The 24,106-nt window shown below is 32.7% G+C and overlaps 1 protein-coding gene across 3 annotated transcripts in view; it reads right to left on the bottom strand.

Annotated features, from left to right (window-relative positions):
* Window positions 1-24,106, bottom strand: part of Stag1 (stromal antigen 1) — a 378,160-nt gene that overhangs the window by 188,735 nt on the left and 165,319 nt on the right. For all 3 annotated transcript variants that reach the window (XM_047563511.1, XM_047563510.1, XM_047563509.1), the window contains one exon: window positions 21,739-21,835. In XM_047563511.1, the coding sequence (XP_047419467.1) occupies window positions 21,739-21,835 (97 nt within the window). The remainder of the gene's footprint in view (window positions 1-21,738; window positions 21,836-24,106) is intronic.

Here is a 24,106-nt window from a genome sequence, read left to right as displayed (position 1 = left end):
ATAAATCTAGAGAATAATGCCTAGACAAGCATTAAGTAACCGCAGCCCTGTCCTACAACTTGACTACAACTTTTTAATAGATGTGGTGAAGCAGATTCTCCCTACCTAAGCTGTTCACAAATTCTTAAATCACAAAAACAGAGATAACAAAGGGTTAAGGCTATTTTTAAAATTATTCAACATTTTATTTTACTTTTTGGTACTGGGGAATAACCAGGGTACTTTGCCAATGAGCTATACCTCTAGCTCCTTTTATTTTTCATTTTGACACAGGGTTTTACCAAGTTACTCAGGGCCTCATTAATTTGTCAAGGTTGACTTGCAACCCTCCTGCCTCACTGGGATTACAGGTGTGTGCCACCACACCTGGCGAAAAGGGTAATAGTGTAATGCCATAATTTCAAGGATATTTTCATAAATGATTCAGGAATTATACTCCTAGGTATCTATTCTTGAGAAATGCAAACACACTGATGAAAAGGACTTGTAAATGAAAGGTCACTGCAAATTTATTCGAATTAAGTATCTTCCACCAAAGAAAATTAAGTATAGAGATCCAACAGAATAATTAAATTAGGGGGTACTACTACTAAGTAACAAAAAGAAATTAATGTAAAAAGTCATTAATTTATACACTTAAAATGTGTAAATTTTAATGTATGTAAATAATGTCTTGGTAAAATTGATTTTTTTTTAATCCTAAGAAAAAGGACAATGCTAATTCTATGACTTCAGTAATAACTTATAAATGTTACTGTTAAGAATTCAACTGTAAATAATGCTCAACTCTTATTTTCATGCCCATTATGTCAGCCAGGAGTCTTACCTACATTTTGAATAAACTAGTTATGTTTGTTCAAAAAGGGAGGACTACCTTCCTACATTAATTTAATGTAATAAAACAAGAAGGAACAAAATGACTAGTATCGAAAGCACTATGAAAGACAACCTCAAGCTTAACATCTTTGAAGGTGATTATTCATATACAAATAAACATTAATATTAAAAACCATAATTTTGAAAATAAAAACTGAATACTGAATTTTTTTCTTTTTTTAAGAGGAAAATCCTTGTGCTGCTACAATGACTATTCCAAAGATAAGTCTACTTACTTACTTTCAAACTATTCATTCTTTTCCAGCTGGATCCTGGGACTCTACTAAAACTTTTTCCTAACATCAGTCATCTCTTAGTTGATATACCAAATTGTCCTGCTTTCATAGTAGTACTCTTTTCTATTTAAAGCATTTGTTCATTATATTGATTTCTATAGCATCATACTCCTCTCCACTGTATTCTGTGAACATCTGTAAGAGAAACGTATGGTAGAGACCACCACTTATTAAATTTTTCATTCCTTCAGTTATATGAAAAACAGCTAACATCTTTTATTCTTCTCTCTGACTATTAAGCTCTCTTTAAAAGGTTTAAAAAAAAAAAGAAGAAGAAAAAAATGTGTTGTAACTCAGGATTAGCATTCAAAGAGCTAATCTCACTTCACTTTTACATTTTTGGTTCTCAAAAGGTACACATTTTCTAATAGAAGTTTATCATAAGATTATGGATAAAGACAAAGATGTGAAATTATATACATTCAAAGAAACAAATATTTGAAAACAGTGGGAAAGAATAGAGATTACATGCTAATCTCTTAAACAGCAACAAGTTATCTATGAGAATGCTGAAAAAATTAATTACCAACATACATAACTTATATAAAACATAAAAGGCTGTCTGAATAGGCAGTCTTGACAAGATAATATTTCCAATAAAGGAAGAATTGTGAAATTGACTTTTCTAACAAATAATTCCAGAATTAGCAGTGAACAATAGAAAGCTACTATTTTGTACTTAAATTTTGTTAAGCTGCTGGGGAAAGCATAACTTGGTACAACCTCTGTGGTATGCAATTTTGGAAATGTCTATCAAAATTTCAAAATTTACATACTTTTTTTGTGGGGAGGGATACTAGGGATTGATCTCAGGGGTACATTCCACCACTGAGCCACATTCCCAGTCCTATTTTGTATTTTATTTAGAGACAAGTTCTCACTGAGTTGCTTAGCATCTTACTTTTGCTGAAGCTGGCTCTGAACTCGTGATCCTCCTGCCTCAGCCTCAGGGGCCACTGGGATTACAAGTGTGCGCCACTGTGCCTGGCCTCACAATTTAGATACTCTCTGGTACTGAGATTACATTTATGGCAAAGCATCCATAAACATGTGTGCAAAATAAAGAATATACAAGGTTATTCCTTGAGAACTATTTGCAATAGAAAAAAAGGAATGAAAACTCAAATGTCCATAAATATCTGATTAAATAAAAGAAATAATAATAATAATAATAATAATAATAATAATAATAGTTGGGAGCACCAACTAACATTTGGGGCTTACTCCCTTCTAAGAAGCACTTCATGTTAATACATTTAGCCTTTACAACAATCCTACGAAGAATTGCTATTATTTTTCCCACTTTATAGATAAGAAAACTCAGGCACATAAAAGTTAAGCAACTTACAAAAGTTGTTTCTCAGTAGCTCATCTGTAGTTTATGTGCAGGCAGACTGACTATAACTAACCACTGCTCTTATTGGCTATCGAAGGCAATGGAATCCATGGAGCTTAACTAATCTGGAAAGATCTGTAGGATACAGTCATAACACATTAAAGGAGAGATACTGATATATATTTTGTGCATGCATTAAAAAATTTCTGAAAAGATACATAACTAGGTGCCAAAATTGGTTGTCAGGGAAACAGAAAAGTGTAATTAAGGCTCAGGGATGAAGGATGACATTCCACTGCATATCCTTTGCATTTAAAAAATTAAACTATATGAATATATTACTCAAACAAAATATTGCATTAGGCCATTTCAAAAAAATGTTAAAAATGAATCTGAATGACAGTTCTTAAACCTTGCCTATGGTGCTAGACACAGTGGTATACACCTGTCATCCTAGCAACTCAGGAGGCTGAAGCAGGAGAATCACAAGTTTGAAGTCAACCTCAGCAATTTAGTGACGTCCTAAGCAACTGAGCAAGACCCTATCTTAAAATACAAAATAAAAAGGCTGAGGATATAGCTTAGTGATAAAGCTTCCTTGAGTTCAGTACCAAAGAGGAAAAACAAAAACCTTGCCTATGGGGCATTTATGTAGTCACTATCAACATGCATTCATTAGAGGGTAGGGGCAAGAATGTTTAACCCAAGTTTGCCAGAAATGCAAAATTGTGTGTTTTTGTATATGCTATCACAGGACACAAAAGATAAAATTGAAAGCAATATGAAAATAGGACTGGAAAACATGTGCTTGCATAATTATTGATTATGGATAATTAAAAAAGACTACAATTATGGATAGAGTTATCACAACATAGAGCAGAACCCTCAAGAAGTCATCTTAGAGTGGTTTAGAGTCTTTGGAATGATACAAAGTAGGGTTTAATTCTCTTCTACCAGTTACTACAACATAGCACAATGGAAAAATCTCCTGATCTCCAGGAAACTCAGATTTCTTACCTTTATTCTTATTTCATTTTAAATTTCTTGCTGTTTATTCTAAACAGAATCTCTGTACTGAGTCATGTGTTGTGTGTGTGGTGCTGGGAAGCGGGGGGGATCCAACCCAGGGCCTCTTGAATGCAAGGCTGGCACTCCACCACTAAGCTACATCCTCAACTTGAGATTTTAAATCTTTAAAGTGGTGATGGTACCACTAAAGAACAAAGATACTACTGTAAGTCCTAAAGCCTAGAATAGAACCTAACATACAGAAGGCATTAAAAAATTTGTTAAAGAAACAAGGATAAGATAATTAAATGAGATAATAAAATATTTTACATTATGCCTACAGCATACAAAATGCTCCAGTTAGTATTAGGTATGAGATTCCCCTAATTTGGTCATTCATTTTTACCTTTGACCTTAACCAAAAGGCCAAGAAACAAGAGGCTATTTATTTTTTTGATAAATTATTCTGTCAATTTTGGAATCAAGCGAAAAGCTCTAGTTCTTAACCTGACCTTACTGGAAGCCAAATTGCTGCGTATGAACTTTTCTAGGCTAATACTGTTTGGCGAATGAGATCTACCTATTTCTCTGTTTCTTTATATTTCTTTCCTTCTTTATTTATAAATGCCAGGACCAGGAAAGTCATTCCCAATAGTTTGTCTACCATCCAGACCTACAGCCTCCAGAACAGAGATTAGGTCCAATAACACTAACTACCCTTGTCCAAACACCTGTAATCTACCACAGGAATAATTTAAGTGAATGAAGAACTAATTTTCAGAAAAGCCAAGAAGGAACCAGCAAAATGCACCCCCCACATACAAATGAACCACAAAGCGCAAAGAACACTCTTACCCTATCATCCTTACTCACTTTTAATTCTCCCTCTCCCTATTCTGTAAGGCTAGTCTTCTTTGAATCCTAACTATATACAGAAGTGGTAGTGGGTACCAGTACAAGCAGAAGCAGAAGCAGGCAGAACATAACTCTGCAGCAAAACTACTTGTTCCAAATATTAAAATAACACCTCTTAGGTTTATGGTTTTTATGATATAACATTATGGCTCACTCAAATTACTGAAACCTGGGTGTGGCTGAAGTACACTAACAATGCCTAGCACACTGAGCAAAGAGCATTCTGAATAGTATATATGTTTCAAATAACTATTCCATGTATGGATCAACTTTTTATTTTTAAAGTTTTAAAAAAATGCAGAATTTTCATAAGTGAAATCTAAGGTACTAAGTTACAAAGATAATCTAAGAATATGAGAGGACAGCTTTTTGTAGTCACCTTTTTTGTTTCATTTTTACTTTACCTAGTCTCACAGAGAACACTATAAATCAAAATAAAATGCAGAAATATTATAAGTAAATATGAATGAATTGCCAGAGTAAATCTTGGTTAGTAAAGGAAAGTGCCAAAACTACTAAAGTTTAGGATTCACTAAAACAAACAAACTGCTTACAAGAAATGTAGAACTTCAGTGATCCAGTAATTCAGATAGATAATAAATCTATCTGAAGATCTGAGGAGTACTTGGAGAAAGTTAGAGAAAAGGACACACACTTGACTGCCTTTCAATGAGCATTTCAATCATAAATATCTTGAGATATATGTGATCTCTCTGGGTAGTACATGGAAAAATTGGGGGATTATCTCAAGGTATTATAAAAACACATTTTGAAAACTTGCAAATTAGTCAGAATGCCTTAAAAATTGAAACTGTTGTGATTACATCTTCAGTGATAAGTCTGTCTCTAGATGGCAGCCTGTACTTTGTAACAATCCCTGTAAAAAAAATGAATACATTTCTTCCTTTGTAAAAGATAAGCAAAAAATAAAACTAAACACTCAAAAAAGAGATATCACTTACTGGCATATAATATGTGTTTACTAGTATTTCAAGACTGTACAGGGTCATTCCTTCCACACCAAGAATAGATAACCTTAGTAAATATAAGGATATCAAATTGTGGAACTGGGTTCATGGCCCAAACTAAGCACTGTCCTAGATCTATTCCTTTCAACAATCTCTGAAGTATTTCTACCAAACCTTGGAACCCTTATTACTGAATATTCTCATCTTCGATGCTAATGCTGTTCATGTAAGACAAGTATCAGAAAATATGATAGTGAGGAAAAGAAAATATTTATTTTTTAAAATGTCTGTTTGCTACCTCAGCACTATTACTAATACTAATATGATTAAAGACAGAGTACACAGATTCCTAAGTATCTATTAATCTTTTGAAACTGTATGAAAACATTTATTTACATTGTTTTAGAGAAAGGCCTCAAATTTGGGGACCTTTCTTAAAATTCTTAAAGGAATTTGAGAATTCAGAAAGGCAATAAGTAGGCATTAAAGGAAAAGTATCAACCAAAGAATTTTAGTTGCACAGGACTGATGGAAGAAATTAAATGGCTACAATAAAGAATGGTTCTACAGAACACCAACACTGCTGGGCGCAGTAGAACCCACCTGTAATCTCAGTGGCTCCAGAGGCTCAGGAATATTGAGAGTTCAAAGCCAGATTCAGCAAAGGCGAGATGCTAAGCAACTCAGTGAGACCCCATCTCTAAATAAAATACCAAATAGGGCTGGGGATGTAGCACCGTGGTTGAGTGCCCAAGTTCAATGCCTGGTACCCCACTCTGTCCCCATCCCAAAACACAGAAGGCTGATACCATTCATAGCATGGTACAGAATCATAAAGATTAGAAATAAAAGGCTGAACTTCTTCTAATAATGAGACTATGAGTAAAATGTTGAGATAAAGGGAAAGACAGGTTTCATTTCTAAGGGAGAAGAAAAAAGACACAAAGATTTGCCTATAATTATACACAGAATGACTTATAAAACAAGTTATCTTTGTCAATGTATCCTACTTCTTAGATAACACTGTATATTTGACTTGTTACACAATTTAAGATTTAAATATTTGAGATTAAGATATTGTGGTAGCCCCTTCTCCCCCACTGCAAACAGATGACCAAGTACTTCCTTCAACCTGTGCCTCAAAGCTCTGTCAATAAGGCAGGAATTCTAGCTCACTTGTAGAGAGCCCTTGCCTAGCACAAGTAAGGCACTGGGTTCAAACCTCAGCACCACATAAAAATAAATAAATAAATAAATAAATTAAAGTTATTGTGTCCAACTACATCTAAAAATAATTTTTAAGGCTCTATCAACAGAGGTCCCAAATAACATCAAATATATTTTCATAAAGTTTCTCACATGAATTTTTTCATGTGGCACTAAATTTTCTTAACTCATCCTTTACCTAGAATATCTTTTTCTATTTGCTCAAGCTTTTCTGTATATGATTAATGAGAAAAACATTAATTGGCTGGGTTTATTAATATTTTAATCTCAGGGAATTTCCTTCAACAACCAAATTCTCATAGTACTTTTTAAAAATTATACTTCCTATTTCACAATATTTTAGTCTTCAAGAAAAGTTACAAAGAGAGTACAGAGTTCCCACATACACCACATTCAGGTGCATTTTCTGCTATTATCTAACATTGTTACGGTACATTTGTCACAAATAATAAGCCAATATTAGTAACACCAGTAAGAACTAAAATTTGTACTTTTATTTATATTTCTTTAGTTTTTACCTAATGTCATTTTTCTGTCCCAGGATCCCATCCAAAATACCACAAAAGGTGATATTTATTAAGTCTACTTATACTATAGAAGTGCCTTTAAACTGTGATACTTTCTCAGATTTGAAAACCTTTATTTTTATTAAAATCCAACAAAATTTTAAGTGTACAGTACAATAGTGTTAACTATAGGCACAAAGTTGTACAACAGATCTTTAAAACTTACTTTGCATTCCTGAACCTTTATATGCACTGTTAAGCAACCAGCTACCCATTTCCTCTTTACCCTGTCCTTGGCAATCACCATTCTACTCTCTGCTTCTATGAGTTAAATAGCTCATATAATTGGAATCATGCAGTACTTGTCCTCCTATGACTATATTATTTCACTTAGCATAACGTCATTCATCGCCATTCATGTTGTCACATATTGCAGGATTTTCTTCTTTTTTAAGACATAATATTCTATTGTTTGCATTTACTACACTTTCATTATCCATTCATCCTTCAAGGGATACTTGTTGCTATGCATATCCTAGCTATAGTAAATGATATTGCAATGAACCTGGGGATATAGATAGCACTTTAAGATATTACAATTTTAATTTTAAAAGGAATTTCTATTCTGTTTCCCATTTTTACTCACACCAATATGTAGGGTTCTAATTTTCTAATTTTCCACATCCTTACTAATACTTGTCTTTTATTTTTTCACTTTTTTGGTACTGGGGATTGAATCCAACAGCTCTCTACTACTAAATTATACACCAGTCCATTTTACTTTTTGAGACAGGATCTCACTAAGTTGCCAAAACTGATATTGAGGTTGCACTCTTCAAGTCTCAGTCTCCCAAGTAACTGGGATCACACATGTGCTTGGTTCTCTTTTGTTTTATTGGTAATATTCAGTCTAACGGATGTGAGAATGATATTTCATTGTGATTTTAATTTACATTTCCCTAATCACTAGTGATGCTGAGCAACTTTTCATATTCCTGTGAAAACCATTTGTGTGGTCTTCTTTATAGAAATACTATTTGAGGGCCGGGGAGATAGCTCAGTTGGTAGAGTGCTTGCCTTGCAAGCACAAGGCTGTGGGTTCAATCCCCAGCACTGCCAAAAAAAAAAAAAAAGATATACTATTTGAATCCTTTGCCCATTTTTTAATTGAGTTATTAGTTTTTCTGCTACTAAGATAAAGGAGTTCCTTACATACTTTGGAATATTATCCCCTAATATGATATAGTTTGTGAATATTAGCTTCCATCCCATAGGTTCCCTTTTCACTCTGTTGAGTGTTGCCTTTGCTGTATAAGCTTTTGAGTCTATGATTTCACTGGCAAGAATGATGTCATGAAGATTTCCCTGTTTTCCTCTAGTTTCAGTCTTGTGTTCTACATTTAAGCATTTAATCTATTTTTGGTCAATTTTTATAAATGACATAAGATTAAGGTTCCAATTTCATTTGTTTGCATGAGGATATCCAATTTTTCCGACACCGTTTCTTTTCCCCATTGTGCATCCTTGACACTCTTCTTAAAGATTATATCACCATACTGTGTGTGGATTTATTTCTAGGCTATTCTGTCCTTCATGCCAAAACCATTTTGACTTATTTAGTGTGACTTTGTATTTGTTTGTTTGTTCTGAGTAGGATGTGTGAAAATTAAACCCAAGGCTTCATGCTGGGATGTTCTCTACCACTAAGTTAAACCTTCAGCTCCTGTATCATACTATGAAATTGGGAAGGGTAGTACCTACGGATTTGTTCTTCTTTCTGAAGATTATTTTGGCTAATCAATGCCTTTTATGATTCTATTACTTGTTTTTTCTATTTCTATAAAAAATGCCATTGGAGTTTTGGTAAGATTTGCATTGCATCTGTAGATCACTTTGGGAAGTACAGATATTTTAACAGTATTGTCTTCTAACACATAAATACAGGATATGTTTGTTTTCTCCAATATATAAATACAGGATACATTTGCATTTGTTTGTGTTGTCTTTAGTTTCCCATATCAATGTTTTATAATTTTCAGTGATTAAGTCTTTAACTTCTGGATTCATTGCTAACTTCTTTATTCTTTTTGATGCTATTACAAATGAGAATGCTTCCTAATTTCCTTTTCAGACAGTTCATTATTAGGGTACAGAAATGCAACTAATTCCTACATGGTGCTTTTGTATCCAGCTACTTTGGCAATTTCATTTATTAACTCTTCTCTGCACAGTCATTACAGTTTCCTATACTCAACTCATGTCATTTGTAATCAGGAAAAATTTTACTTCCTCTTTTCTGACCTAGATGCCTTTTATTTCTTTTTCTTGCCTAAGTGCTCTGGCCAGGTTTTCCAGTACTATGCAGAATAGAAGTCCGGAATGGTGGGTATTCCCAATGGTGCTGAATTTTATCATTTTTCCTTCATTTATTGAGAGGATGTGATTTTTATCTTTTCTTCTGTCACTGGGGTGTGCCACATAACTGATTTTCATATGTTGAATCATCTTTGTATCCCATGGGTAAATTCTACAGGACTGTGATGTATAGCTATTTTAATATGCTGTTAAATTGGTTTGTTAAGTCTTTTGTTGAGAATTACTTTGTATAGTCATCAGAGATAATGGCCTTTAGTTTGCTTGTGGTATCTTTGACTTTGCTATCAGGTTAATGTTGCCCTCTTAAAGATCAGTTTGGAAGCATTTCGGACCCTTCAATTCTTTAGAGGAGAATGAGAAGAATTGGTATTAATTATTCTTTGCATATTTGGTAGAATTCATCAGTGCAGGCATTTGGTGCTGGGCTTTTCTTCGTTTATTACTGAATCAATCTCACCACTTGCTATAGGCCTGTTCAGATTTTCTACGTCTTCATAACTCATTTCTGGTAGATTGCATAGTTCAAGGAATTTATTCATTTCTTCTAAGGTATCCAATTCTTTGGAGAACTGAGTGTATGATGGTTTACAGTAGTCTCTTATGATTGTTTCTGTTTCTGGGGTATTAGTTTTAAAGTCTTCTCTTTCATTTCTGATCTTACTTCAGACTCTACTTGTTTGTTGATGATAAAAAATTTTAAAAATAACAGGTATGGGCTTGAGTTGTGGCTAAGTGGTAGAGCACTTGCCTAGCACATGTGAGGCACTGGGTTCAATCCTCAGCACCACATAAAAAAATAAATAAAATAAAGGTAGTATGCCCATCCACAACTGAAAAAATTTTTTTTAAAAAAGAAGTTATAGATTTTACACATTGTCCTCCAAGTTGTTGTTCTTTGATGATTTGCTCCTTATCAGATAGGGTTTATGTTTTATTTTTTTGTTGATGTTACACTTTGGGGGAATGGATGACCAAAAGGGGAAAGTATGGTTTTTATCATATCCAAATAAAAGGTACGTGCAATCACCATGACTACACACTTCTGATTATTAATTTTGATCATGCAGCTGAGGTAGTGTTTGTTAATTTTCTTTACTATACAATTATACTTCTCCCCCTTTTTTCCTTACTGTACTCTTCAGAAAGATAGTATGGACAGCCACACTTAAGGGGTGGGGAGTTGTGCTGCATTTCCTTGAAGTTTTATATAGGTATCTACATTAACTGCAATGGATGCTTTCAAGTAGTTTCAAAAAACTCAAACTCCATGAATGAAATTACAAAAAAATATGCAAATGATGCTATTTTAAAAAGTGTGCAAGTTTCAAAATCACTCATTTCCATAAAAAATAAAAAATTTTAAAAAGTTCAAAGCTATGACTTACAGTTTAAACACATTTTCACACCATCATCCAAAGGAAGAAACTACTTTAAATGCATAATATATGTAGGTACTGATTATTGTAATAGTATTACAAACAATATTATTCATATAAATCTTATTCCTGAAATGCTAAGAATCTAAACACACACACACACACACACACAAAATTTTGAAAGGCACCTATAAATTAATAAAGCATTAGAAAACCATTAGAATAAAAATAATTAAAAGTACAAATTCAAAATACGGAAGAATTATCAAAATCACTTTTTCTCTGATGACACTTGCTCTGTCTGCATTCTTGAGATGGGAGTTCTGATGGAAAGAATCAAAGTGAAACAACTCATAAAGAGGGACAGCAAAGTATTACATCCTCAGGTACAGGCTAAACAACCAGAAATATAATATCTTATTTTAGAGAACACAGTGTTTTTCATAATGCATAAAAGGAGACAAACATTATCTGAGAATTTAAAATAAAAAACTGATAGTCTCAAAAATATCCTAAATTGATATATTCTGATTCCAAAAACACTGAACTCTATTTAACTGCAAATGGCCCTAGCTGGTAGTACCCTGGGGCAATACCCTTCTTAGAGAAATATACCTTTAGCCTACGTTTCAAATAAATGAGAGAAGAAAACAGAGCTTAAAATAAAAAGTAATGAAAACATACCAAGAAAAAGAAAGAAACAAACATGCAAAAGAATAAGCAAAAGCAAGACTAGGAACAAGCTTACAAAGGCTTAAAACATTCTAATTATCAGGTAAAAATTGTAAAACAATGTTTAAAAGGAATATGTAAGATTGAGTACGTGCAAAGAAAAAAATTCCATGGAATTCTCTCTCCTTGCAAGGAACCTAGTAGCTATAATTTACAGAAATAGACAATACATCAATTGAAATAAGAAAGCTTAAGGGACTGGCACAGATGAAAAGAAAATAAGTAAACTGGAAGATGTAGGGGATGGATATTAAGAAAGCACAGAAATCTGAAAATATGAAATTTTGGAACTGTTGGAAGACATCAATCCAAAGCAATATATTCAAGAGTTAGAACACAACATAGGGAAAATCAAAAGAGAAACAAAGAGAAAACACTCAAGTTTAGGAAAAGTAATATTAAGAAAGTGAAAAATGTTTATTCTGAATTCTCTACAAGGTGCAATGTTCTCAATTTGCTGAATGAAAACAACTGCCCATATATGTATATCAAAGTATATTTTAAGAAATAAACAAAATTCAGAAGAAGTTCTATAAAGCCTTTCAGTAGCAAAACCTCAAAAGAATTTCTAAATGCTGTTCTTTGGGCAGAAGTGATGTCAGATACATCTGAAATACAGAAAAGAATAAAGATAGAAATCTACTATACAAAATAGCACTATAATTAATAATACTGGATCATGTACTTAAAAATCTGGTAACATAGTAGATATCATGTTAAGACTTTTCAATCAGAATTTAAATAACACAATTCAGTTTTATGTTGTTCAAAAGAGGCATGAACAAAAGAACAAGAATAGAAAGGCCGGGCCAGAAAAATAAGAAAAGTAGTAGACCTCATTAAAATTCAAATAAAATCAAGGACAAATATATATATCTAAAATCATGATGAGAAATTTTAATACACATGCAGGAACTATCAGAAGTAGCAAACAATAAACTGGGATAAAATATTTAAACAAAATTAATAAAACCACCTTAACACTGGACAACCTACAACTTAAAAAAATGCATAATACATAGGACTTTCAAGGGCACATAAACACTTGCCAAAGTTGATGATACCTCTTAAAATAACTCTGTAATCCCAGCAACTCAACTAGGGAGGCTGAGACAGGAGAATCACAAGTTCAATGACAATCTAGGCAACTTAGTGAGACACTGGCTCAAAATAAAAAAAAATAAAAGGGTAGAGGATGTGGCTCAGTGGTAAAGTACCCCTGGGTTCAATACTTGTACAGAAAAAAAAGAAAGAAAAAGAAACTACATAGACCATTTTTTCCAACATCAAATCAAAAAAAGAAAGAAAAAAAGGAAGGAAGAAAAGAAGGAAAAAAAGGGAGCAGGGGAGGAAAGAAGGAAGGAAAAACAATCCATAAATTCACAACAGAGGTTAACCAGAAAACTTTCATGTTTGTAAATTTTAAAAAGTGCTTTTAATGAGTTGAATAAAAAATAAAATTGGAAATTAGAAAATATTTTAAATTAAACTACTGAACAGGGACATTACAAGGAACTAAAAATACATCTAAAATATAAAGGAATATTATAAACAACTTCATAAACTATAGAGATAAAATGGAGAATTATCCAGAAAAATATGCCTTGTCAAAATAATAAAATACTAGAATAGTGCTAAATCATTTAAAAAAATAAAACAGTACTTTAAAATTTTCCAACGACACCAACAACAGAAAATTCAGGCCCAAATCCATGGATTTCTACAAAACATTCTGAAAAGAAATAAGCAGAATCCCACATACACTTCCTAAAATCAGAAAAAAGGATGTTTTTACAATTCATTTTTGTCAAGATAACAAAGCCTTGGGCTGGGGAGATAGCTCAGCTGGTAGACAAGCACAAGGCCCTGAGTTCGATCCCCAGTACCGCAAAAAAAAAAAAAAAGATAACAAAGCCTTGATAATAAAAATGGAAAAAATAAAAAGGGGAAAGTATAGGCAATTTCATTGATAACTATAGATATATCCAGGATTAGTGGTCCATGCCCACAATCTTAGATACTTAGAAAGTCAAGGAAAAAGGATCAGAAGTTTGAGGCCAGGCTGGGCAACTTAGGAGACCCTATCTAGATTCAGAATTTTAAAATTTTTAAAAAGATCCTGGACAAATGATCTCACTGATAAGCGGATGATGACACATAATGGGGGGTGGGAGGGGGGCAAGAATGGAGGAAGAAAGGACTGTATAGAGGGGAAAGAGGGGTGGGAGGGGTGAGAGGGGTGGGGGGGTGGGGGAGAGGGAGAAAATAACAGAATGAATCAAACAACATTACCCTATGTAAATTTATGATTACACAAATGGTATGCCTTCACTCCATGTACAAACAGAGAAACAACATGTATCCCATTTGTTTACAATAAAAAAAAGAAAAAAAAAAAGATCCTGTGATGTAGTTCACTGGTAGAGAGAGTGCTTGCCAAGCAAGCACAAGGCCTTGAGTTCAACCCCTGGTACCACAAACAAATGAACAAACAATAAGTGTACACACACTAAATCCTGAACAATATATATTGACAAATCAAACTGAGTTATAATTTTTAAAATTTGGTGGGAGAATGAGAAGAGATCTGCAAGAGCATAGGATATTTTTAGGGCAGTGAAACTATCCTATATGATACTGTAACAGTACATATGGTGTATTATGAATTTGTGAAAACTCAAGAATATTACAGCACAAAGTGAATTCAAATATAAACTATGAACTTTAATAGATTATAATGTATTGATATTATTTCATCAACTACCACAGTAACTGCAGGATCTTAATAACAGAAAATGGGGGTAGAAGGAATATGAGAACTATCTGTACTTTCTGCTTAATTTTTATGTAAGTCTAAAACAGCTCTAAAAATTAAAGTCTACTGAAAAAACACACTGCTTATAATGAATTATTTTTAAATAGTGAAAGTCCCAAAATAAATTTAGTAACAGATGTATAAAATATTTTTACCCCCAAACCTATAAAATAGTAAAAGAAAATAAACCTAAATAAATGGAGAAATAAAATGACCATGAATTATAAGATTTGATTTTATAACAATGTAAATTCACCACCCACTGATGTATAAAAGTATCATTATTCTTTGTTCTTCCACTTGCCAACCACTTTAATATGAACAATGATGGTATGGAAGACTTTCCACTGGCATTTGGTGGTAGAGGCCAGGGACACTGGCCAAACAGCCTATGATGGAGAAATGCTCCACAAAACAAAGAATTATCCAGCCCCCAATGTCGATAGTGTCTATCCAAGCTGAGAAACCCTGATACACAAAAATTCAATATAAAATTCTATTTAAATTCCAACAAGCGAATTGATAGAACTAATTACAAAACACACAAACTCACATGCACACCAAAAATTTTCTAGTCAGTTTTTTTTTATCTAACAAATCAATTATTAGAATAGAGAATCCAGAAGACTTTCCTGTAAGTAAATACTCAGTATATGCTAATGGTGTCATTGTACAAATAGTAAAAAAACTGAAGAACTTCACTTAAAACATCTTAACTCCAGATGGAATAAAGACCTAAATTTTAAAGGTTAAACTGTGTATAACTAAACTTCATATAAACTAGAAGTTTTTATTAAAAAAAAAAAAAAAAAAAAAGGAACATTTTCACGACTATGGTATAAAAAATTTCTTCAATAAGCCACATGTGGAGTTCTATGCCTATACACCTAGCAACCTGGGAAGCTGAGGCAGGAAGATCAGAAGCTCAATACTAGCCTTGACAACATGGTGACACTATCATATTAAAAACAGTAAAAAAAGAAAAAAAAAAAGAAAAAAAAAAGGACTAGGGATATAAAAGTGGTAGAATGCTCTTGGACTCAATCTTTAGAACTGCAAAAAATGAAGGAAAACAAACAAATGAGAATTTCTTATATAAGGCACAAAATGCACATAAAGTAAAAGACTAACAAATTTCATTATGTTTTAAAATTAAGAATTTAGACTCATTCATTCAACAAATATTTATAGGTGCTAGAGATATAATAGAGAACAAAACAGATGGAAATCACTTTCTTCAAGGGATAATATATCAAATTATGACAAAGGTAGTGAAAAAAACCGCAAAGTAGGAAAGGATTGTGTGTGTGTGTGTGTGTGTGTGTGTGTGTGTGTGTGTTTTCAACAAGGGACTGGTATTAACAGAAAAATCTTACAAATTAACAAAGAAAAAGACCAACATTACAAGAGTAAAATGGTTAATTGATATGTGAAAGAGTACACAATCTCAAAAGCAAGCAAGGAAATGAAAATTAAAACCACAATGTGATACTTCAGAACCTACCTCCCAAGACAAATCTAAAAATACTGTCAATAGTATGTTTGAGCAAAGATACGAAGTCATCTGATTTCAGTGACATTGACGGGTTAGAGCATTAAAAGTAATTACAACCACTTCAATAAAATCAGGACATTATTTAGAAGTTGTATTTTTTTAGCCCACCTCTTTGACTTGTGAGTATACAAACTCAAGCATCTTGTACAGGAACACCAAATTAACATGTACGAAAGACAGTTAATAGTAATATTGTTTATAGTATCTAAAAGCTAGAAACAATCCAATTACTTTCAAGGGTAGAAGTATAAATAAACTGGTTTACTTAAAAAATGGATACTTTATAAATAAAGAGGTCTCAAAATAGGGCAATTTGTCTCTCAAGGGACATTTAGCCACCTCTATAGACATTTTTGATTGTCAAAACCCTGGGAGAGAAATATGTTATTGGTAACTAATGGTTATAGGTCAAAGATATGGCTAACTGTTCTACAACACACAGGAGAGACCATGACAACAAAGCATTGTCTTTGTCCCATCAATGTACATAAATAACTATAGTACAAGAAACATACATGAATCTCATAAACATAATAATTTAGCAGAAAAAGTATAAAACAAAAGAGTAGGTAGAGTCAACTATACAAAGAGAAAAGCAGGCAAAACTATTTTATTTAAGGACAGAACCACTAATTCTAAAGCTATCAAGAAAAGCAAAGAAATAGTTCTCATAAAATCAAGGTAGCACTTCTCTCTGTGGGAAATGGAAACAGTTCTGATGGGGAGGGTCACTCAACAGAGAGGGGAAGGTTCTTTGAAGTCCTGGAAATATTCTTTTCTTTGACCTGAGTACTGGTAACACTGGAATTCATAATATATTAAACTATATAATCTATACTTACATATTCTATATATGTAAAATGTCACAATTTAAAAGAATTTAAGAAAAGTGAGGGCTGGGGTTGTTGCTCAATGGTAGAGAGCTTGCCTAGTATGTGTGAGGCTCTGGGTTCGATTCTCAGCATCACATATAAATAAATAAAAATAAAGAAAAGTGATACTGAACCATCTATATATCCTGTGCGTGTTTAGAGATAAGTTCATTAATTCTAAATAGAACACTGATTAATACATAATAAACACCTGTTAATTTCTGAGTCACAGGTACACACACTGAGACAAGGATACCACTCCAAGTTATTTATTTGGGAGGAGACAATAAATCATAGGTATTGCAGTAGGGACATGAAATAAGCAAAGAAAATCAGAATTAGAAATGCGTTATACAGCCCATTACTACTGTCATTAACTGGAACCTAATTAAGCTCCTTCTGATAGTATCCAATCTTTACGGAGCTTAGTTTTCACAAGTACTGCCAGAAAACAAATACGGAACCAGAAAGGAGAGTGAATCCGAAGTTTGGGGACTTATACAATGTCCAATAGGTGTATACATACATTATAAATTATGGTTATATGAGAGTAACATAATTTTAATTTTATCTCAATTATATATATCACTTTCCTGAATAGCAGTCATTTTAAATTGTGAGGACATAAATAGTTTGGATAGAACTATTTCATAAAAGAAACTACTCTATTTCTTCTGGCCTAGAGATGCCACAAAAAAGTTAGGGAGACACTAATGGGCCCATAAATTAGGAAAATTCAGGAAACTGATTAATTGTTCCTAGGTGCAATCCTGCACTCCTGGGAAGTTCCTAAGGCATTTGGAAGTCAAAATAAGCACTGCAAAATAGAAATATTACTTGTTATACCCAAAAAAGAAAGGTTATTTCTAATCATCAATTTTCAAGCATGTACTTCATATAAAAACACATTTGTCAATGAAAGATATTTATCAATACCCCTGATACACACTTTTAAATCAATTATCTATTGGTGTATATCAAAATATATGTATGCCTGCATCAATACTGCATATTTAGTAAGTATGATAATACTTTTGAACAGGGATAACATTCATTTTTTTCAAGCATAATTATATTAATATATCCTATAGTTCTATGACAAGTCGTCTTAGCTTTCTCATAATTTATTTTATAAACACTTATGAAGTTATACAACTTCAGAATGCAACACAAGGTTAACAGGTTTTAGACTTTTCCTTTGCCATCATTCCTTAGTCATTGATACTGAATATATGCTATTATTGAGTAAGTTGGTCCATTTTGATTGAAGACTCCAAAGGTAAACAAAAATCATTCTAAAGGAAGAGACACCAGTGAAGAGACTACAGATGCATGGGCAGTTAGGGAGGCAACTAGTGGTTCTGATGCAGTCTGAGTTAGCTAAAGTGGGAAAACAATACCGTACCCTAGAGTTCAAGATCCAAGATGAGAAAATAATGATACTGAAGAAAATGAAGGAGGAGCTGCCCATGTTATTCAGTCATGGTAGGATGTTCCATTTGTCTTGTCAATGGTTGTAGTATCCCTTTTAGCTAATGGTTAAAAAAAAATAGTCCCTCTATGCCCTTGCACTCTTCCTATTTCAAGTCATTTTTATTTATTATTTTATTAATTGTACAAACTAAAACGTTTCACTATGATATTTCCATACATGCACATATCATACGTTGATCATATCCAATTCTCCCTTCTATCCTCCTCCCAAGACCTTCCCATTCCTTAATAGTCCCTCTTCTATCAGGACAATTTTTTTAAAGATCGATTAGTTATTGGATCTTATGCAGCATTAGGGGGAAATGAGCTGATACAATAAAACAAGAACCTGCATTTTGGAAATTTAATCTGCAATAAAAAAAGGCTCATATAAAACAAATCTTACCTCAACATATTAGAAATACAGTTCATTTGTCCTTTGTTCGCCTTCACAATACTGTGTCTGCTTTATAAAAGTTTTCAGTTCTTTTTTTAGTGTAGTTTATTTATAGCATGGAATGGTATAATTCATTTGTTTTGCTTGCATTCAGTTTTAGGACCTTTATCTTTCTTGATTCCCATTTTCTTTTTGTTAAGTATGCAAAATTTTGAGATAGTACCAAAAGTCAGGACTATTCAAAAAGGATTTTCAGTCAGGCCTGGTGGCACATGCCTATAATTCCAGTGGATCAGGAGACTAGGTCATAAGCAAATTAGCAAGAGCCTGTCTCAAAATAAAACAATAAAAAGGACTCAGGATGTGGCTCAGTGGTTAATCACCTCTAGATTCAATCCTCAGTACTAAAATCAAGTTTATTCTTCCTATATTTCTTTCCAGTCATAGGAGCAGATACATGTATATATCCCAATTTCCCCTTCTTAGGGGTGGGAGGGGCTGTATACTTCAGATTTTCTTTTGCACTTTGCCCTTAAAATGTATAAACTCACGTTAGCAGAGATAATCCTCATTTTATTTGTTTACAGTGCCACAAAAGCCCACTGTGTAGCTATACCACAAAGACTGTTCGTGAATGCTTTCTGTTTCAGTAGTCACAATAGCACCAGGTAAAAGAAAATGTTCAAAACCTGAATGTTCAATGACAGAAGAACTGATAAACAATTTGTGATATAATACATACAAAGGAATATTATTCAATCATAAGAGAAATGAACTACTGATACATGCTACAACATGTCTAATTCTCAAAAATACAGGGTAAGAAAAAATTCTTTATGTGTCCTCCCCAAAATTCTTATGGTGAAATTTTAAGTCCCCATGCACTGTTATTAGGAGGTAGGGACTATGGGAGTAATTAGATTATGTGAGTTAGTGACTTTATAAAAGGTACCCCAGAGAGTCCATGGATACAATATGAAGTCAGCAATGAACAGCATGGAAAAGAACCCTCACAAGGGTTCATGCTGGCACTCTTATCTTTAACTTCCAAAAATAGTTAATAAGATAACCAATCTATGATAATTTGTTATAGCCACCCACACTAAGACAGTTGTAAAATATTATCAAAGTACTAAACGCTACAAAACTTAATACTTTAAAAGTGGTTGTTATATAAATTTCATATTAGTTTTTAAAAAAAAGCACACTGATACCATTTTTAAATCATTAGACTCACTGAAAATTTTGATAAATACATAGTTTATAATAACAAAAAATAAATATAATGCAGTGGTCTGTTAATAGAAGGAATAGTTAAATTATTGTACATACACTAAAAGACTGCAAAACTGCTGTATTTTTTCTAAAAGGGAACTTGAAAGCTTTCTATACACCAATGTGTTTTATTTATTAGGTGTGAAGAAGAAATAGTATGCATTTTCAAACTATAGGTACGGAAATTAGAAGGCTAGAGAGAAAAATAGATGGGAGGTCATGTAATAATGTAGTTAGGAGTCATCTACTGTGTGGAGATAAATTAGAAGACAAAAGTGTAAAGACTTTTATCATATCACTTAAAAATTATTTTTAGAGCCATGCTAAGTAAATTAAAAAAATTTTTTTTAGTTGTAGAAGGACACAATGCCTTTGTTTGTTTATTTTTATGTGGTGCTGAGGATCGAACCCAGTGCCTCACATGTGCTAGGCAAGCGCTCAACCACTGAGCCACAATCCCAGCCCCAGAAGTAAAATTTTAAAGACTACCTAACTAGTTTAAAAATTAAAACCCAGAACTCTTGAAATGGAAGAGATAATATATGTAAAGAGCATTATCAGTGGTTGCTCCACCTATGTTACCTGAGTAAAATGAATAAAATTGCTTACTTTTTAAGTAGCTTAATCTCTTCCCACTCCCTGCCAGTCTCCAAGCTCTAAAGTTCAGTCCTGGAGTCAACTATGCTTTTGTGTCTTAAAGTCTTTTTGCACACTCTTACTTTTTGCCTTTCTCTTCAAATGTCCTTATATTCATTTTAGGGTCTGCTTCCTCTAGGTTATGGTTTGTTATTTTTTACCATCTCCCTACATTTATACATACAGGTATAACCCAGCTGGATCAGCAGTCCCTCCCTATTATTCTCATGGTCCTATGGGTTAAGGACACAGACAATAGATGAAACTGCCTAACTCTGAATTTTTATTTTGGCACTAGCTGTATTAGTCCAGATAAACTTACCTAAAACCTTTAATCTCAGATTCTGATCTATAAAAATAAGGATCACAACTGCCTGATAGGGCTGTTAACACAGTTAAATTAGCTAATGTAGTTTAGAAAAACACAGAGTTTGGCATATCTAATCAGTCATTAAATAGTATTCAGTTTTATTATTCTTAAAACACTTCATTGAACAAGTCATGTATTTGCTTCATTATGCCTCACAATAAAGACTCCTTTAAAAATTTTACTCTTTTAATCTAAGTTCTACCTATTCTAGATGAGAAATGTATCTAATAATTACCTGTTAAAATGATAAAAACAAATTGTCATGAATTTCCAACAAACTGTAAACTGAAGATCAATTATGACACTGTTTTCAGCAAATCACAATAGTTTCAACTATTTATATATAAAATGACAAACAAAATGTTTGCAAATACACAAAATAGTGAATGTTAGCAATTACCACACTTTCCAACATGAAACTTATGTACAAAAATGAGTAAAAACAGCAAAATGTTATGATCTAAAATATCAATTCAAGAAGCTATTGCATGAATCTGATATTTCCTCCCCAAAGTTTTAAAAAAATTTCAGAAATTTTATAGAAGCAAAATGGAACTAGAACAAAAATGAATATCCTTAAATAATTTAATTTAACAATCATTTTCTCTATCAGAAAAAGATTAGTACATAATTCTAGAATGAATTATATTTGACTAGTGCAGGTGAAGTAAAAAGTCACACTGCTGGGCTGACAGGCTCAATGTACATTGTTTATTTAATATTCTGTACCTCGACATCCTGAACACTGGATAAAAAAGTTGATTAAATCCAGAAGTGCGATGTCCCTGTCTTGTTTATATGATTCAATCCAGTCGTCCACCACAGACTGTGGAAAAAAAATATAAAAATGAAAACTTCAAAAAATTTTGATATCAAAGCAAATAAATTTTCAAAAAAGTTTGTTTGTGGGTCTATTTGAATAAGAAAACTACTTACCTGATACTACTTCTCTGTAGCCAAATAAAAGCAAAGATCACTCTTTTTTTAAAAGGTCAATAAAATGTACATTTCTAGTTCTCAAAGATTCATTCACAATACACCACAAAACAAACCTGATTTTACCAATCCCCTCAAGTCAAGCAAACATAATTATATGGAAACTATATTATAAAAACAACCTCAAAATTAAGCCAAGTTCACTCCTTATAGATATAAGCTTTCTGAGAAAATCTACTAAATCAAGAGTGCAGAACATATGTAACAAAATGACTTTTTTCAGAAGTAATAAGAAGGTTCAATATTTGGAAATTAAATGATCAAATTTATCAACAAATAACAAAAATGAAATGTTTGAATCATTAGACCTAAAAAAAGTATCTGATAAAATTAAGACAATATTAATAAAAAATTTTTCTACAAAAACTAAAGTAAGATGGAATCTACTAAGAGAAAACAGACTAAAAAACATTTGTTATTGAAATACTTAATACATTTCAAACTAAACAAGAAACAAAGCAGGGATACCACTCTAGACGTTCAATGCAGGTTTGAACCTTTGACTTAATGCAAATATTAGTAAATTAATAATAAAAACAAGTCTCTCTTGCTACAAATAGGAAAACTTAAGGCTCTACTACAGTGATTCAACAGATTAATAACAGAAAACTGATGTCATTGATTTAAAAAAAATGAAAAAATAAGGCTTAGACAATAAGGCTTAGAAGAAAGGTTCATTCACAAAAATACCACCAATAAATTCAAGATAAGTATAGACCTAATAAGGAAAATGTTTTTTTAAATTACAGGATATATACCACACGCACTTCAGATGCAGCACTAATCTCCAGAATTTATGAAGGACTCAAAAAATTTTACACCAAAAATACAAAGAACCCAATCAATAAATGGGCTAAGGAACTTCACAAAGGAAGACATACAAGCAATCAACACATATATTTTAAAAAGTTCAACATCTCTAGTAATCAGAGAAATGCAAATCAAAACTACTCTTAAGATTTTTATGTCACTTCAATTAGAATGGCTTTTATCGAGAATAAAAGGATTACAATAAAAATAAATTTTAAAAAAAGAATAAAAGGAACAAAAGGTTTTGGTGAGAATGTGGGGGGAAAGGTACACTCATACATTGCTGGTGGGACTACAACTTGGTGTAGTTACTCTGGAAAGCAGTATGGAGATTCCTCAGAAAACCTGGAATGGAACCAACATTTTACCGAGCTACCCTCACTCTTCCTTTTATACCCAAAGGACTTAAAATTGGTATACTACAGTGAGGCAACCACATCAATGTTTATAGCAGCTCAATTCACAATAGCTACACTGTGGAACCAACCTAGATGCCCTTCAACAGATGAAGGTATAAAGAAACTGTGGTACATATACACAGTGGAATATTAATCAGTCATAAAGTGAAATAAAATTATGGCATTTGCAGGTAAATGAATGGAGCTAGAGAATATCATGCTAAGTGAAATAAGTCAATCCCCCAAAACCAAAGGCTGAATGTTTTCTCTGATAGGTGGATGCTGATACATAATGGGGAGGGTGTGTGAAGAATGGTCAAATGTTGGATTGTGTACAAGGAAATGAGAAGAGGAGGCGGGGTGGGGGGCCAGGAGGAAAGATGGTGAAATGTGACGAACATCATTACTCTATGTATATGTATGATTACACGAATGGTGTGACTCTACATTGTGTACATCCAGAGAAATGAAAAATTGTACCCCATCTGTGTACAATGAATAAAAATGCATTCAGCAGTCTTGTATAACTAAATAGAAAAAATAAAATAAAAATAACAAGATATAAAAAAATGACATAAATGTCATGTTCTGAATTTAAAAACAACAACAACAAAAAGATTTAGTGCTATCTCAACAAAGTATTAGGTCTTTTTAACTCCTGAGGCAAGTTTATGAGATTCTACTTGGCATCCTAGTTGGCAGAACTGGGATAATCTTGGGTGGGAGTTGGAAATGGGATCGCAGTAAATATATAAAAACGAACATTTTAAAAAATTTTACTTGTATACTGAAGTATGTTTGTGTACAGTAAAATGCATAAATCTTAACTTATAACAATAAATTTTGAAAAATACAGCTACATAATAAACAAGATAAAATTAGAAAATATTTCC

Source organism: Sciurus carolinensis, chromosome 9, assembly GCF_902686445.1.
Source record: "Sciurus carolinensis chromosome 9, mSciCar1.2, whole genome shotgun sequence".
NCBI classification, from domain to species: domain Eukaryota; kingdom Metazoa; phylum Chordata; class Mammalia; order Rodentia; family Sciuridae; genus Sciurus; species Sciurus carolinensis.
Note: the sequence above shows the minus strand (reverse complement) of the source record. Positions and strands in the feature narration are given on the sequence as shown.